This window comes from Chiloscyllium plagiosum, chromosome 27, assembly GCF_004010195.1.
Source record: "Chiloscyllium plagiosum isolate BGI_BamShark_2017 chromosome 27, ASM401019v2, whole genome shotgun sequence".
Classification (NCBI taxonomy): Eukaryota; Metazoa; Chordata; class Chondrichthyes; order Orectolobiformes; family Hemiscylliidae; genus Chiloscyllium; species Chiloscyllium plagiosum.
In genome coordinates, this window is record NC_057736.1 from 20,539,140 (window position 1) to 20,556,844 (window position 17,705).

Genomic DNA, 17,705 nt, shown 5'->3' on the forward strand with positions numbered 1-17,705 from the left:
GGAGCGTCAGAGGCTGAGGGGTGACCTTATAGAGGTTTACAAAATTATGAGGGGCATGGATAGGATAAATAGGCAAAGTCTTTTCCCTGGGGTCGGGGAGTCCAGAACAAGAGGGCATAGGTTTAGGGTGAGAGGGGAAAGATATAAAAGAGACCCAAGGGCCAACTTCTTCACGCAGAGGGTGGTACGTGTATGGAATGAGCTGCCAGAAAATGTGGTGGAGGCTGGTACAATTGCAACATTTAAGAGGCATTTGGATGGGTAAATGAATAGGAAGGGTTTAGAGGGATATGGGCCAGGTGCTGGCAGGTGGGACTAGATTGGGTTGGGATATCTGGTTGGCATGGACAGGTTGGACCAAAGGGTCTGTTTCCAAGCTGTACATCTCTATGACTCTATGACATCTTTCATCATGAGTGGCACAGCCATCATGGTAAATGGGACAGATTTCAAACAGGTATAGCAATGCATGACTGGGCATCGATGAAGTGCTGAGGGCCATGAGAAGCAACAGAACTGTTCTCAAAAACAACCTGCAAATTCATGGTCCAGCATAGTCCCGCAATTTATCATGGCCATTAAGCAAGAGGTCAACTCTAAACCAAGGATACAAGAGGACATATCAGAAGCAGCACCTAAAAATGGCGAAGTTACAACACGAAACTACTTGCATACCTTGAAGCACGAGCAGCAACTAATAAACAAAGCTAAACAATACCACAATCAAAGAATCAGATTTAAGCTCTGCAGTGCTACAATTTCAGTTGTGAATGGTGGTGGACAATTAAATAATTCATTGGAAGAGAGATATTGCTAACCTGTAGGAAATTGGATGGCAAGGCTAGGGTGAGATGTCTCTGTTCTACAGGTAGAATGTAAGGAAGTTACATTCCCATCCATTGCCATTCAGAGCCAACTGCATGGCCATCTCCTAGTTAATCAGAAGCCAAGTTACATTGTCATCTCCAACTATTTACATTTTCATCCCCCAATCAGAAATCAATAAGAACTTTACAGTTGAAATTTTGACTACTCCATGTAGTTTTAAAAAAAAATTCCCAGCAGATTTGACCATGAAGGGATGATTGACATTATATTGTTTCTGGAAATGATGCGATCACTACATTGTGTCTTGAGTTTCCTTAGAGGAGGCAGCTCCACAAATATCTCCATCCTCAATAACAAGGAAGCCAAGGACACTGATGCAGAAGATCAGGGAGAAGTATTTCCAACAATCTTCAGCCAGAAATGCTGCCTGGATGATACATTTTGGCCTCCTCCAGAAGTCCCCAGCATCACAGGCGCCAGTTTTAAGCCATTATGATTCACTCTACATTATCAAGAAACAGCTGTAGACTCTGAACATTGCAAAGGTTATAAACACCGAAAACATTCCAGCAATATAACTGAAGACTGGCACTCCAGAACTTAGCAACCCCTAGTCAAGTTGTTCCAGTATAGCTACAACACTGGCAAACTGGTAATGTAGAAAATTGCCCAGGTATATCGTACAGCAATGCAATCCAGTCAATTGCCTCTCCAATCCACTCTTACTCCTCAGTACAGCGATGGAAAAAGTCATCAACAGTGGTATCCAGTTACTGACACTCAGATTGAGTTTCACCAAGGCCATTCAGCTCCTGACCTCAGGAAGGCCTTAGTTAAAACAAGGATAAGAGAGTTCAATGTCAAAACTGAGGTAAGATTGGCTGCCCCTGGCCTTCCAGCAGCATTTCAGAGTGTCATCAAGGAGCCCTTGCACACTTGAACTCAATGGGAGTCATTGAAACATACTTGGCTGGAGTCAAACCTATCAAAAATGAAGATGGTAATGGTTGTTGGAGGTCAGTCATCTCAGCTCCAGGGCATCTCTGCAGGTATTCCTCGGGGTAGTGTGCTAGGCCCAGCAATCTTCAGCTGCTTCATCAAAGGGCTTCCCTCCATCACAGGATCAGACGTGGGAATGTGGGCTGATGATTTCATAATGCTCAGCACCAATCACAACTCCTCAGATGCTGAAGCAGTCTATGCCTAAATACAGCAATGCCTGAACAATATCAAGACTTGAGCTGGCAACTGACAAGTTAACATTCAAGGACCACAGGTGCCAAGCAGTCACCATCTCCAATAATCTAACCAGGGACACTCATCATTCAACTGTATCACCATTGCTGAATCCCTCATTGTCAACATTCTGGACATGACAACTGATCAAAAAATTCATCTGGACAACCCATGTAAGTATGGTGTCTACAACAGCAGGTCAGAAGCTAGGAATCCTGCAGCAAATAACTCATCTTTCCACTCCTCACACTGTGACCATCATCTACAACATATAAGTCAGGAAGATGATAGAATACTTTCCACTTGCCGAGATGTATACAGCTTCAACATGGCTCAATAAATGTGACGCCATCCAGGACAAAGCAACCCAGTTCATTGGCATCACATTCACAAACAAGCATTCATTTCCTCCAATAGTAAGGCACAGTAGTTGTTAGGAGCATCAACAAGAGGCACGACAAAAATTCAAAGGTCCTTATACACTGCACCTTCCAAACCCACAGCCACTACTAACTAGGACAAGGGAATTTCAACTTCCCCAATATTAATTGGGATAGAGAAAGTCTGAAAGACTTAGCGGTGGAATTTTGAAACTCATCCAGGAAAGCTTTTTAAACCAGCACTTAGAAAGTCCTTCAAAAGAATGACTGCACTGGACCTAAATTTAGGGAGCAATGCCAAAACTATAAGTTCCAATGGGGGAGCATTTCAGTGATATTGACCACAACTCAATAAGATTTAAGATAGCCATTAAAAAGGTCAAGAAGGATGGACAAATATTGAAGATTCTGAAACTGGGAGCAGGATGATCTGAATATAAGACATGACAGGATCTGGCCAAAGTGGACTTGCGGCAACTAGGAACGTCAGAGGAGTGGGAGTCCTTCAAAAAGGAAACAGCAAATATGAAGGCCAAACATGTTCTTGTCAATGTAAAGAACGGGACCAACAAGTCCTGGTGTAAGAATGTTCAACGTTGGATAAGGAAAGCAAATGAAGATTATGGTAGATACTGAGGGCTCAAAACAGAGAACCTTCAAGATGCATTTAGAATATGGAGGGAATTTCTTTTTCAAAAAAAAAGTGAGGAATTGAGAAGCAAGCATGAAAAAACACTGGCAAATAAAATACCATCCAAAAATATTTTATTAGGTTCAACAGGATAAACAAGGAAAAAGCAGGGACCAAAGTGCCAAAGACATGTGTGACATTTTAAATCTTTACTTTGTATCTTTACTCACTGAAAGAAACGATAATTTAAGATATAGGAATTTGGGAGGAGGACTGTGATATACTTGAAATCACAATTGAAAGGGAAGTGAAATGAATGGATAAATCCCTAATTCAGATGAGATGTATCAGAGGTTGCTGTGGGAGGCAAGGGAGCAAATTGCAGAGGCCCTACCATTAACTATCAAATCCTCTCTGGCCAAAGGAAAGGTATTAGGAGGGCGGAGGTCAGCAAATGTAATCCATTATTCAAGAAGGGTGGCAAGGATAAACAAGGGAATGATGGACCAAGGAGTTTAACATCAGTGGTAAAGGAAACTTCTGGAAAAATTTTTGAGGGATAGAATTAATTTCACTTGGAGAGGTAAGGATAGTCAGCATGGTTATATCAGAGGGAGATCATGTCTGTAAGGTTTCGTTGAGTTTTTCAAAGATGTGACAAGGTGCAGATGAGGGCAGTGCAGTCAATGTAGACATCAGTAAGGCTTTTGACAAGTTGTCACATGGAAGACTGGTCAAGAAGATAAAAGCCAAGGGATCCCAGGCCATTTGACAAATTGGATCCAAAATCGGCTTAGTAGCACGTGGCAGAAGGTGTATTAGAAGGTTTGTTTTTTTAAGTGCAAGTCCATATCCAGTGGCTTGCTCCAGAGTTTGGTGCTGGGTCTATTGATGTTTGTTATGTACGTTAATGACCTGTACACAAATGTAGGAGGCATGATCAGCAAGTTTGCAGATGACATAAGAATTGCTAAGCCAAAAGGCTTAGACTACAGGACATGGACAGGTTAGTCAGACGGGCAGAACAGTAGCAAAAAGAATTTAATCCAGCAAAGTGTAAGGTGATGTTGGAGGAGTAACAAGGGACAAATGATCAGATCCAATAAAGTATAAAGTACAGATGATCCAAGGGAACTTAATGCTTACGTCCCTAAATCCTTGAAGGCAGAATAGATGGATAAGGTGGTTATGAAGGCATGTGGGATACTTGCCTTTATTAGGTGAAGCACAGAATACAACAGCAGACAAATGATGATGGAACTGTACAAGACATTAGTTAGGCCATGGCTAAAGGGGTGAGGTTGAGAAGGCGGAACCTTCACAATGATCTCAGCTCAGGCAGGAATTGAACCTGCAATATTGGCAGCATGCCATCCAGCCAACTGAACTAATCAACTAGAGATGCAGTGACTCCCAAATTAAGACATCACCAGTCATTTCTCTCTCTAATGGTACAGATGCTCTATGGTCCTGTAAGACAATGGGAATCTTTTGCTAAGCTGTATACAAACCGATCTACTGAAACTAATCAGATGAACTAAGGTGTGTCAGATATTGCATAACCTTACAACTGTACAGAATGCCCATTGGTACAGGAAACATGAATTCAGTGCAGTGGGTGGATACCAAATGGTAGAAAGAAGCATGCATTGTAATAGTCAGCAAATCAAAGATTCAAGTAAAACAAGCGAGTTGTCAACAACATTCAACAAGATGCTACAATACATTCCTCGAGCATCTGACAAGTCAAACAGGTTTCTTTACTCTTAGAACTATAAAAGGAATGATATTGCGTCAAATTCTGTGTGCCATTTAAAACATCTAGCTTTCAAGAGGAAATTAATATACTGTAGGAAGCACAGGGCAGAGCAAGTAAGGTTACAGAATCATAGATAAATTCCAAGATATAAAATGCTAACTTAAGGATCAAACTGAAGTCTCTTGTATAGAAATTAATAAAAAAAAGTATCCTTGACTTGAAAAGTCTCTTGTTTTTTGTTCTTAAATTAATTTACACCCTTAAAAATATGACTTATTAGGATAGGGTTTCAGGTTCCAGAATTCTATCCTTTTATAATTTTCATGCACTGCATCATACATCACACAAAGAATTACAGTGAAGCATTTGTTAGGCTGCTGGATTCCAACAAAGCAAATCCCAGCACTGAGACTTTTGACAGGCTGGACTAAATTCAAAGAAATATTACATAGGCACCTTCTTTAGTTGAACTTCAATGCCTGGTGCTATCATAATACACGAAACAACTGTTCCTAGGAACAAGAAGAAGCCATAGGCAAGGCGAGTCACCACAGAGTTCTTGGCAGAGGGACAGCAGGAACAAAGCAGGCATGATGCACTTCCACACAGACACGAAGCCTAAAATAGAAAATAATCAGAAATATAATTCAATACCACTTTCAATCCACTTTTTAAATAATAATTTACATTTAAAAATTACTTTTAATGTATTAAATGAAACCTACCGCATTTCACAAAAACTAAAATAGTCATTAGTCATTGTCTTGTTTTAACCCTGTAAAGCATAACAATCTCAATATTTTTCATTCCCTTTGTTCGATAATGAACTGCAATGACTCTCATTCCCTAAAAGTGAATAACCAAGGGAGGAGCTGGTCGATATTTCACTGTACATACTGACTTGATTTCCATCCCGAGAATGCTTGTTAAGAAAATGCATCCATGCTTAATCTTAGCCAAATAGTGTCAACGTTGGGGTAAAAGAGATTCATGTAAAGAGGCAAGAAAAGGAAAAGAGATGAACAGGGTACTAGCCATCATTAAAATGTTCCTATCAAATTATTAGGCTACGAGAGAGCCTTATTTTAATATTCATTCCTTTTATTTACAAAACCATTGGCCCAGATTTAACATTAAAAATAAGTGTAGCCAACAACACTCACTGGTATAATGGTATCTATGGACAGCAATTTCCAGAGTAGCCACATGCAGCCAAGTGTAAAATCCAGAATTTACATTGTAATTATCCTGCTTCTTCATGGGTTGATCTACAACAGTAACTCATTGATAGATTCATACAGTCATGAGTGTTTGGGGGACTTAGCTGCTAAAACCGCTAAACAAAAATTAGGATTAGTGCATTCAAATGTAAATGAATTTTAAATCTGTGCAACAAGTCACCTTTGTTGTGAAACAATCACTTTGGCACAGGCAGGATTATGAATTTGGACGCTCATTCCTCTAGAATTTAAGATGTGGAAATGTAAGGTCTTTTTCCTCTCTCAACCTCACTTTTTGCTTAGTTTCTAGAAATTATTTAAAGCTCAACTCTACTTCTTGGTTTAGATTCTGCAAGTTTCAGGATGGAATTAGATGAAAACGCACACCACTGACCAGTTGCCTTTCTCACACATACTAATTCACTTTGAAAGGCTGCTCAATGAAATCAAGTCTCCACTCAACATCCTGTACAAAAACATATGGGAACTATGAAAGTAGTGAAAATTGACTGTCATTCCTGATTTGCTGATTGCAAATTTCAGACCAGTTTCTTTTGAAGCCTGCACACAGTTTCACCCAGAGGGCTTCAGATGCAATAAATCTCCCATATTAAGTGTTCAATATCTTTCGCTGTACCAAAGCCGTCAGATATGGTTAACCTAAGAACTGTGAATTCTCTGACCTCAACAAATTATTTGATACCTGCAACGAGATTATTGCATGTTAAATGACACGGGTGGATTGGTTGTAGAGTTAAAACTAAGTTAAAGAGGATTATTCCAAGATGAGTTCATAAAAATGATGGTGTTATTTTGCAGCGCTGCATTTCTTTTTTTTGGACATCAGCATTCTTTTGCGGTTATTCGGCAACCAAGCAGAATATTTTCTTCCTTCATTGCTACCAAAGATTTCTCTACATGAAGCACATACCCAGATTAGATTACATTAGATTCCCTACAGTGTGGAAGTAGGCCATTTGGCCCAACAAGGTAAAAACAATGACTGCAGATGCTGGAAACCAGATTCTGGATCAGTGGTGCTGGAAGAGCACAGCAATTCAGGCGATTTTGCCTGACCATTTGGCCCAACAAGTCCACAATGATCCTCTGAAGAGTAACTCTGCATTTACCCCTGACTAATGCATCAAACACAATTTAGCATGGTCAATTCACAACCTGCACATCTTTGGATTGTGGGAGGCAACTGGAGCACTCGGAGGAAACCCATGCAGACACGGGCGAGAACGTGCAAACTCCACACAGCCCGAGGCGGGAATCGAACCCGGGTCCCTGGAGCTGTGAGACAGCAATGTTATAACCCCACAGAACCCATTCTTCGTCTGTGAGCTGGATCAGGCAGAGTCAATTATTTAATCACAAGGGCAACACAAACAAACTGGAACCAGTCCTTGCACTACGTTTCCAACAGCAGTAAATGGAAACAAAACTTAAGGGAAGCAACTCTAGCTCATTTTCTCTCCTATACCTGCAACCGCCATAGATATAAGACATCTATTGTCATTGTGCCCATACATACTTAACAAGTACCAGGAAATGGCTAACTCAAACAAAAGAATTAACCATTTCACCTTGACATTTAACTGTGTTACTATTGCTAAATCCTCCACCATCAACATTTACAGAAACCGAACTGGAACAGCCATATAAACACTCTGGTTACAAGAGCAGCTCAGGGATTGGGAATTTTGCAGAGAGGAGCTCCCCTTCTGAATCCTAAAGGCTGTCCGTCATCTCAATTAAAAATCAATCAACTTCAAACAAACCTTCAAGTCTCTAGTTTTGAATGATTATTTCAAGTTTCCTCAAACAAATTAACTAACTACTAAGTATCAGAGAAAACAATTAATTATAATATAAGCATGAAAACTACATAAAGAGAAGAAACTAATCAAAAATAAATGAGGAAACATTAAAATTAGAATACATTTTGACAGTTTAAGCGTTAAAGGTTGGAGACTACTTACTTCCCAAAATGAATGAGATTCTGTCTCTAGAAAGGAGGGCTAATTGTCGTGAATGCTTTTCAATTCATAAGAATACCATGATCATAATTTGTATGCTGAACATCAGTGCAGGGGAAATATGACTGCATGTTCTAGATTTCAAAGCTCTGCGTTATTTGATTCCCAAGAGAAATGAGTAAGCTGCTCTCATCTTTGCAAAACTGAATCTCCAATCAGCTGACATGCACACAAATGCAATATGACCAATTTGCTCTGTACTAAGCAATGGCCACAAATCTGCATCATAGCTTTGATAACACATCAGTAACAAATAACTATCACATTGAAAGCAGAACTGACAGAAAGGCACAAATCTTTGCATTGTTGTTTACATTCTTAACATCACACATTCAGTTTCATCAAATTCCCATTTTCTCCAGAGTACAAAAACAGTTAAGCCATCTGAATATACACTTCAGATATTTCAATACAGTTTTTGTTTTCTGCCAGTTCTTTCCCTCGTCTCCAGAGGCTAAACAAATTAAGCACTTGAACAGATGAACAAATAAAAATCTCCTACTCATTGACAAACATTTGAACTGCAACAGGCTTCAAGATGTTCACTTTCTCACGGTTTCATATAAACTACCAAAAATCGCTGGGCTTGTGATGAATGAAGAACTTGCATTTATAAATGCCTCATTTTTATTTCAAACATCCCAAAACAAAGGAGCATATCATACTGCTGATTCACCATCAAAACCATCATTTCACTTCCAAAACACCACCTCACTATATACCAGAAACCTCAATCTACAACATTTTAATGAAATTATGGCTGGATATTTCTTATTCCCTTTTCACGTAATTGTATCTAAAAATGCAGCTTCCATCCTATTCTGACATTCAAGAAGATCATGGCATACCTTCTACTTCAACTCCAACTCACCTCCCTTCCCCCATCATCGAAATGACGCCATTGTCCGTCATGTCACACCCAGTTCTCTCCAACAGCAAAAACACTATTCTGAGTACCATGTCTTTCCCTCCAGCCCTACCAAGGGTTTTACCAAACACCCTTTTTTTGTTAGCTGAATGTATTTATATGCACCATATTCTGACACTGCACTCCAGATCTTATTTGCTCTTTGTCAATTCTTTCACAATCAACTTAAAACAGTGTTCTCTGATTTTCTGTTCTGTCCAGACCAACACGATTTTGAAACTTTAATCAAATGTCTCCTCAATCTACAATTCTATTCAGGAAAGCAACTAAAGTTTCTACAGTCTATCCTCAATTTCATATGTCCATTCTTGAAACCATTCTCAAATCTGTTCTGCATCCTCTCAAAATCTCTCCCATCCTTCCTGAAGTAGCTTCTCTCATTTGGGGCCCAAAAATTGATCAATCTTAGTCTTGAGAATATACTACAATTAAGTATCCAACCTCCTCTGGGGAGTATTCTAGACACAGCGACCACAATCCCAGGGCAAATAAATTCATTCTAATCTTATTACTAGATCACCAACTCTTGTCCAACACCAAGACACAGACCCCTCAGCAATTGCCCTATCAAACCGAAGAACTTCAACTTCAATTAGCCCATTTTGCATTCTTACGAACTTGAGAATCTATGAAGAGGGAATAGAATTGAAGACCATCCTGTCAGCTTTTGTCAGTTCTAATAATGAAAATAATCACATCAACACCAATACTAAGTCTTGTGTCACTACCGGCTGCGTCTTCAAACAAGCTGCATACACTTCTGGGGTTCCATTGATTGCCCTGACATAGTCATCCATCTCCTCCACCATCCCATCTGATTACTACTACTCACTAGCAATACCCCGAATGATATTTGCATTTCTGTACACAATTAATGCAAAGGCAATGCAAATTTCTGTTATGTGGGCAAGAGGAAGAGGTTTTTTTGCAGCAAATGATAAAACACTCCCTCATTATTGTACAGAAGTGCCAGTTTAGGTTATGTACGCAAGATGTTGAAATAACAGCCTTCTGACTCAGAATGCCACCAACTGGGGTAGAAAGCAAGGACATGTTGCAATATAATGGCTGATCTCACCAAAATTTATTTGCACTCAATGTGATCTATACCAAACATGACTTATGTCTCAGTTAATTTATCGTCACAGGAAAATCTGCATGTGGCTCTTCCAGAGTGGCCAGCTGTCATGTAGCACTTCAAATATTCACATTTTGTTGAAAATAAAATGCACCATTTTTATACTGACATGCTTCATATTTACAGGACCGGGATGAATCAGATTGCTCTTTCAAAGAATTGGTGCTAATATGATTGTCTCGTTCTGTGTTGTCTCATTCTATGATAAGCTGTCACAAAAACCTAGGGAAAAATGTAAAACTGGAGAAACAGAATTAATATCCTGAACCCAGTATGACTCTGCTTCAGAACTTTGGAAGGAAGGTCATATCGTACTCTATGGATTGGGAAACAGAATACTTCTTTCTCCAGATACAGGCAGAGCTGCTGAGAATCTCCAGCACTTTCTGCCTTTAGTACAAATCTCCAGCATCCACACAAAAAAAGGTTTTCATATAAAACTGGAGTTCGGTAAGAAAATAAAATGGGAATAGTAACTCCCTAAATATCTTGTAATTTCATTCATAACTTTACTTGAAATGTCTGAACTTCCTTTCGCTCCACTGCGCATATTTGTCCCTAATCAAGAAGTACAAACTAGCACAGTCCAAGGTCCAGGATGACTTGCTGAATAATACATTAAAATTTGGAGCAATTATTGCAGAGTTGGAATGGAAAATATTTCTGTCTAAAGGCTTTCTGACGTAGCACATCAAGGATTGGAGTCAGTAGAACTTGATGTACAATATGAACATTAAGTGTACTGGAAGTGTATTGATGTCAGAGTGGAACAATGTGCCTGCAGAATACTTTAGTTTACTTCAATTTCAAATGTTTTGCTCTGAGTCTCACATGGAAACATACACTGTAATTATTAATGCTATTATAATTACATTGAAACATCCAAGTAGAGAGAATGATGTATGGCAACAAGTTGTATTTGTTGCAGCTTTTGTAACTTATGTTTTACATCCAAACTTTTTATTCACCACATCTTTAAAGGCATGCTAATGCCGTCTAAACTATAACAACTTATGAGTAAAATCTGGAAACTAAAAGCCAGCATCAGTTAAAATGTCCACCAAGTTGCCAACTAGTCATGGAAGCCAATAGGCTTTTGAAAAGGAAGAATTGCTAACCCCAAGCTTTGTGCAACTCGAGGTCCACATCAACATGGTTAACCCTTATGAACTGTGAAACGGCCTCACATACCATTCTGTTGTTTCAAACTGCTCCTGACAACTCAAGGGTGTCTGCTGGCACCTTATCAGGATAATTAGGGACAGATAATAAATCCAAACTTTGGCAGTTACACCATAGCCCAAGGATAATATTTTAAAATCTAAATTTTGTTGAGAAACAGTGAACCAATTAAAATTGGAACATAGGTACACATTGAAATCAGACAGAAAATAAAGCATCTTTTGGAATATACACTACTGTGCTATTCAAGGCTAAGGTATTATTGTATCTTAAAGTTTGCTTTTTTCAAAGCATAGAAAATAGGTGGTGGTCATTAGGCCCTTTGAGCCTACTTCAATATGATTATCCCTGTTCCTGTTATCTCCCTGCAAGCTGTGATCTCTTTAGTGCTAAGACAGATATCAAACTCCAACTTGAAAACATTTAATGTTTTGCCCTCAGCCAACCACCCATGACAGAGAATTCTGCAGGTTCAATATTCATTTGTTTTATAGATTTCTCCTCATTTCAGCCCTAAATGGCCTATCCCATAACCTTAAACTATAATTCTGGTCCTGGTCAAGACAATCACAAGTTAAATTTTATCAAATTCAAACATGCTAGAGATAAGCTACTGTGTGTATTTGATTCTCAGTGCACATCCTTTGTTAAAAATTCACAGAGTGTACAGGTACAGTCACAACACATTCTGAAAAAACAAATAACCATAACTTCTTGATGGATTTATTTTGGGAATAGAGTCATGCAATAATAATAACCAAGCAAAAATACAACTGAATCTACCTCTTGGACAAGAGTTTAAAAGTTTGAAACTTATGAACTTCCAGCAAGTACCACATGGTTTATTGGGTTATAGACTAGAATAAAGGTGGGGAGCTCAAAAGAGCAAGGACCAATAAATCTCAGTTATAGGGACCACCGAGATTCATTAATGCCTTTTAGGAAAGGAAAGCAGCCATTCATACCCAGTCTGGCCTCCATGTGAATCCAGACTCTCAGCAATGTTGCTGACTCTTGACAGATCTCTGAAATATCCATAAAACATAGGGGTAAAGATCAGGCCATTCAGCCCATGGAGTCTGCTCCGACATTCAACGATGGCTGATGGGATTGTCAACCCTATTTTCCCACTTTCTCCCCATAACCTTTGATCCCCTTGGCATTCAAGAACTTATCAATGAGACCTAACAACTTACTCAGCTCAAGGGCAATTTAGGGATGGTCTGCAATGCTGGTCTTGCAGCAATGCCCGCCCAAATCCTACTTAGGGGAGAATAAATGATTGAATACTAGCCTTGCTACACAGCAAAAGGGAATGCTACATCTGTTCCGCCCTGGGATTTTCCAACATTATGAATGATTTGGACTGCCAAATTCAGAGTACAACTTCTAAGTTAATAAAAGGAGAAGTGTGACAAACAACAGGAAGACATAAATAAACGTTCAGAATTGTCGTCCCGTTTCCCCCCCCCGCCTCAGTTGGAGCAAAACACTCAGAAAGAGACAGTGCGGTTTTATCTCCTTCATTTTATTCTGTGCCCTGGGCTGGAGAGAGAACGATTACCCATGTGCAAAAGGACATGAGTTCAGAGTCTTCTCTGGAACAGCAGTTTCTCAATTAACTATACAGTCATTTTACAGGGAGAAGCATCCAGATAAGGCAATATATATATTAATTGGGTGACTGTTACAATCAACAAGTATTAATAGTAGCGATCAAGCCCTTTACTGTTATATAATGGGTGTTCTTAACCTTGTTAATTGGATTCATACAATGGATTCTTTTCCCCTTGTTAGCTGACCTCACATACTGAATGGTTCCAATATTGTTGAACGGCTGTACATAATGATTGGTTTTTCACCTTGTTAGCCCATTGCCTTTGCCTCCAGCATCCCATTGTTAACAGTAAGTTCTCATCTGATCTGAGAACTTACTGTTAACTCTTTCCCTGCCTGCTTATGCCCTATACACATTCTCAGAATGAGTGTTAATTAGCAAATAAACTGCAATGTTGATAAAGGCAAAGCACTAATTTCTAGGAAGAACTGGTAGATCGTACATGGCTTTGTGCATGGGAAATCGTCTCACAAACATGATTGAGTTTTTTGAAGAAGCAACAAAGAAGATTAATGAGGGAAAGCGGTAGATGTGATCTATATGGAATTCAGTAAGGCATTTGACAAGGTTTTCCATGGGACTCTGGTTAGCAAGGTTAGATCTCATGGAATACAGGGAGAACTCGCCATTTGGATACAGAACTGGCTCATCGGTAGAAGACAGAGGGTGGTGGTGGAGGGTTGTTTTTCAGATTGGAGGCCTGTGACCAATGGCGTGCCAGATGGCGTTAAATTTAGATCAATGCAAAGTGCTGCATTTTGGGAAAGCAAATCTTAGCAGGATTTATACACTTAATGGTAAGGTCCTAGGGAGTATTGTTGAACAAAGAGACCTTGGAGTGCAGGTTCGTAGCTCCTTGAAAGTGGAGTCGCAGGTAGATAGAATAGTGAAGGAAGTGATTGGTATGCTTTTCTTTATTGGTCAGAGTATTGAGTACAGCAGTTGGGAGGTCATGTTGCGACTGTACAGGATTTTGGTTAGGCCACTGTTGGAATATTGCATGCAATTCTGGTCTCCCTCCTATCAGAAGGATGTTGTGAAACTTGAAAGGGTTCAGAAAAGATTTAGAAGGATGTTGGAGGATTTGAGCTACTGGGAGAGGCTGAAAAGGCTAAGGCTGTTTTCCCTGGACCATCTGAGGCTGAGGGGTGATCTTATAGAAGTTTATAAAATCATGAGGGGCATGGATAGGATAAATAGACATGTTTTTCTTCCCTGGGGTGGGAGGAGTCCAGAACTAGAGGGCACAGGTTTAGGGTGAGAGGGGAAAGATATAAAAGAGACCGAAGGGGCCGGGTGGCTGGCAGGTGGGACTAGGTTGGGTTGGGATATCTAGTCAGCATGGAAGAGTTGGATTGAAAAATCTGTTTCCGTTCTGTGCATCTCTACGACTCTATGACATATCTCCTGAAAGACAAGTATGAACATGGAGTCAAAAATTCTTTAAGTACAGGCACACAAAACTCTAAAAGTGATTGGGTTTTTTTAATATTAAAAAAACTGTTATTTCTAGAACAAATAAAATGAAAAAGCTGAGAAATTATGTTATGCTCATGTGGAACCTTGGTCAGACTTTGCTTGGGAATACATGTAAAGTTCTCTATTGTACCAAAGTATACAAAGGCACTGTATATGATTCCATAGTACCCACCTTGGAGCGAAGGTTTAGGTCCCATTCACTCCAGAGGGGTGTCATAACATTGCTGAATAGGTTGATAAAAAACATCTCTAATCAGACTAAATGCATTTAGAACTCTTGCAATGCAATGGTATTGTCCCTGCCTGAGCCCCATTTGCCTGATGCGTGTCATAACACGTCTGAACAAGTTGATTACAAAAACAATAAAGGCCTTGGCGAAGATTCAAAAATAGTTTTATTAAAATTGCATTAGGGTGAATGCATCTTTAGGAAATTAACTGCAACAGGGTGATCTTACAGAAGGGGTGGCACGGTGGCTCAGTGTTTAGCACTGCAGCCTCACAGTGCCAGGGACCCAGGTGCGATTCTAGCCTCATTCTCTTCACGTCTGCATGGGTTTCCTCCGGGTCCAAAGATGTGCAGGTCAGGTGAATTGGCCATGCTAAATTGCCCATAGTGTTAGGTGCATTAGTCAGAGTGAAATGGGTCTGGGTGGGTTACTCTTCAGAGAGTCGGTGGGGACTTGTTGGGCCGAAGGGCTTGTTTCCACACTGTAGGGATTCTAATAATCTAATCTAATCAAAAACATTCCCACTTCAAGGAGAAACCACTCCAAGTCCAATGAATATAAAATACTCATTGATAAACCAAGTTAAAAATCACAAACACCAGGTTATAGTCCAACAGGTTTATTTGGAAGCACCAGTTTTTGGAGCGCTGCTCCTTCATCAGGTGGTTGCGGAGTATAAAATCATAAGACACTGAACTTATAGCAAAAGATTACTGTGTCATGCAACTGTAATGATATACTGAACAAACCTGGATGTTTGTTAAGTCTTTCGTAGAGTCAGAGATGTACAGCATGGAAACAGACCCATGCTGTTCATATTAATGAACCGAAACCTACAACCTGTTCGAAAAGATGAAAGACTTAACAACAATCCAGGTTTGTTCAATATATCATTTCACTTGCATGACACTAATCTTTTGCTATAAATTGTGTCTTATGCCCTCATTCTCCACAACCACCTGAAGGAACAGCGCTCCAAAAGCTAGTGCTTCCAAATAAACCTGTCAGACTATAACCTAGTGTTGCGTGATTTTTAAACTTTGTCCACCCCAGTCCAACACCGGCTCCTTCACATCACTGATAAACCAAACAGAGAATTCAGGACAAAGGATTTTGAACCTGAGAATGGGATTCAGTACAAGGAATAGCTAAGGCGATGAACACATACATTGTAGGACAAGAGAAACATATGAGCATGAAAGAAGAACAATGACAGGTTAATAGTGGGAGGTAGCTTAAACACCCACATTGATTTGGCGTGCAAAGTTTCTACACTGCAAATATTATTCTTGGATTATGTTTTGAGGAGCAGTTTGGCAAATTGTACCTAGTCAGATAAATTAATAATTCAAATAAATAACCTATCAATTCTAATTTAGTACTTAAATATTTGGTCAGTTTGATAACCAACCATAATATTTGTACACCTAACATATGTGTAAGCTCATCTCAACAGCATGACTGTCTAATTAACTGAGGGGACGAGAATCAAGTCTCTCAAATAATCATGATACCTCTCACAAGCAGCCCCAATGTTCCAGTTTAAAAGCAATGCAATTTTGAGCCTCTCCCGCCGAGACTCAGCTGCTGTCAGACGTCTACTCTCAGGAGAATAGTGAAAGTAAATAAAATTACGTAAGTTACAACGATTAGTGTTTGCAATTCAGTGCCATCATGGGCTCATTCCAAACAGCACTCCTCTTTACCAGCAGGAAGTGTTGCTCTAAAAGGACAATGTCACGACGGAAAATTCAACATCTGACTTGTGACGATGCAAATCCTAAACTACATCGTCAAATGTGAGCTACAAGAAAATAACAAACTATTACTCAGATACAGATAAAATATGTCCACAAAACATACCGCAAGAACGTTGTTGCTTAAAACAAAATCAAACCAAAGCAAAGAAAGGAAGAAAGATGTTATGAGTAAACCCAATCTGGTCTGACACCAAGTTTATTAAACAGGAAGTGAGATATTTATTATACATAAAAAAACAATCCAACTGTACAATTCCCAGCTCCTGGAGAGAAAGCTAGTAATTAAATGCACATTTATAAATAAGTAGAAAAACATTAATGTGGGGAGGGAGTGGTCAAATTTATAGAAAGGAAAGCCTGTCTATAAATTCAAGACATAAAGGCTGGAGTTTATTGTTAGGTTGTGTAGGAGGAGGAGGCCACAGCCTGTGGCGGTGTAGAGTTAAGGGTTGACAGGCCACAGCCAGGCGGGGGGAAAGCCCCCAGACTGGGGTACAGCAAGAGGCCCGGGACACCACACACCTTCCGGCAGAAGGACAGGGGATACACATACTCACACAACTCGCCAGCGAACAGATTGCCAAGCAGGCTCCCATGATGGCTCACACCCCAGCACCGGACCTCACCGATGAACACACACTGTCGTGACCGCTCACTCGCCCCAGCGACTGCCGACTGTCTTCCTCGGCTCTTTCCGGCGTCACTCGGCTCTTTCCGGCGTCACTCGAGGTCGGGTTTGGACTCAATTGCCGCTGGGGCTCAGCTGCGCCACCCAGCGGGCAGCGAGGACCGCTCGCCGTCTCAACCACCCGCCTCCTCCACAGACACCGCCGCCTACAGGCTGGGAGGACCACAGCTTCTCAATGATGGGACGCAGTGTGAATGATCTGCGCTGATCTCAGTGATCAGGGTGAAGTGGCACACCAGAGTCTGCAGCCCAGTACTCTGGCCTCAACTGGAGTGTTGTGTCCAGTTTTGAGCACCGCACTTTAAAAAGGGGGTGAAGGCATTAGACAGAGTGCAGACTGGGTTTTTGAGAAGGCTGCAAATTGTACAAATGTCACCTCTAGGTGGTGCAAAGAGTGCACATGAACAAAGATGAAGCTAACAAAAACACAGATTGCTGGAAAATCTCAGCAGGTCTGGAAGCATCTGTATATAGAAATCCAAGTTAAAGTTTTGGGTCCAGTGACCCTTCTCTCGAAATTAAAAAGCTAGAAAAAAGCTTTTTTTTATGGAGAGGATAGGGAGGAGGTAGGAGTAAATAATAGGTG

At 40.2% G+C, this 17,705-nt stretch overlaps 1 protein-coding gene across 1 annotated transcript in view; it reads right to left on the reverse strand.

The window, feature by feature from the left end:
- LOC122563626 (serine incorporator 1-like) overlaps positions 1–17,129 on the reverse strand; it is a 37,375-nt gene extending 20,246 nt beyond the window's left edge. The window contains exons 1-2 of the mRNA XM_043717602.1: positions 16,989–17,129; positions 5,291–5,452 (exon numbers count right to left, since the gene is read on the reverse strand). Of these exons, the coding sequence (XP_043573537.1) occupies positions 5,291–5,452; positions 16,989–17,027 (201 nt within the window). The 5' untranslated portion in view covers positions 17,028–17,129. The remainder of the gene's footprint in view (positions 1–5,290; positions 5,453–16,988) is intronic.
- Between the last annotated feature and the right edge of the window lie 576 nt (positions 17,130–17,705).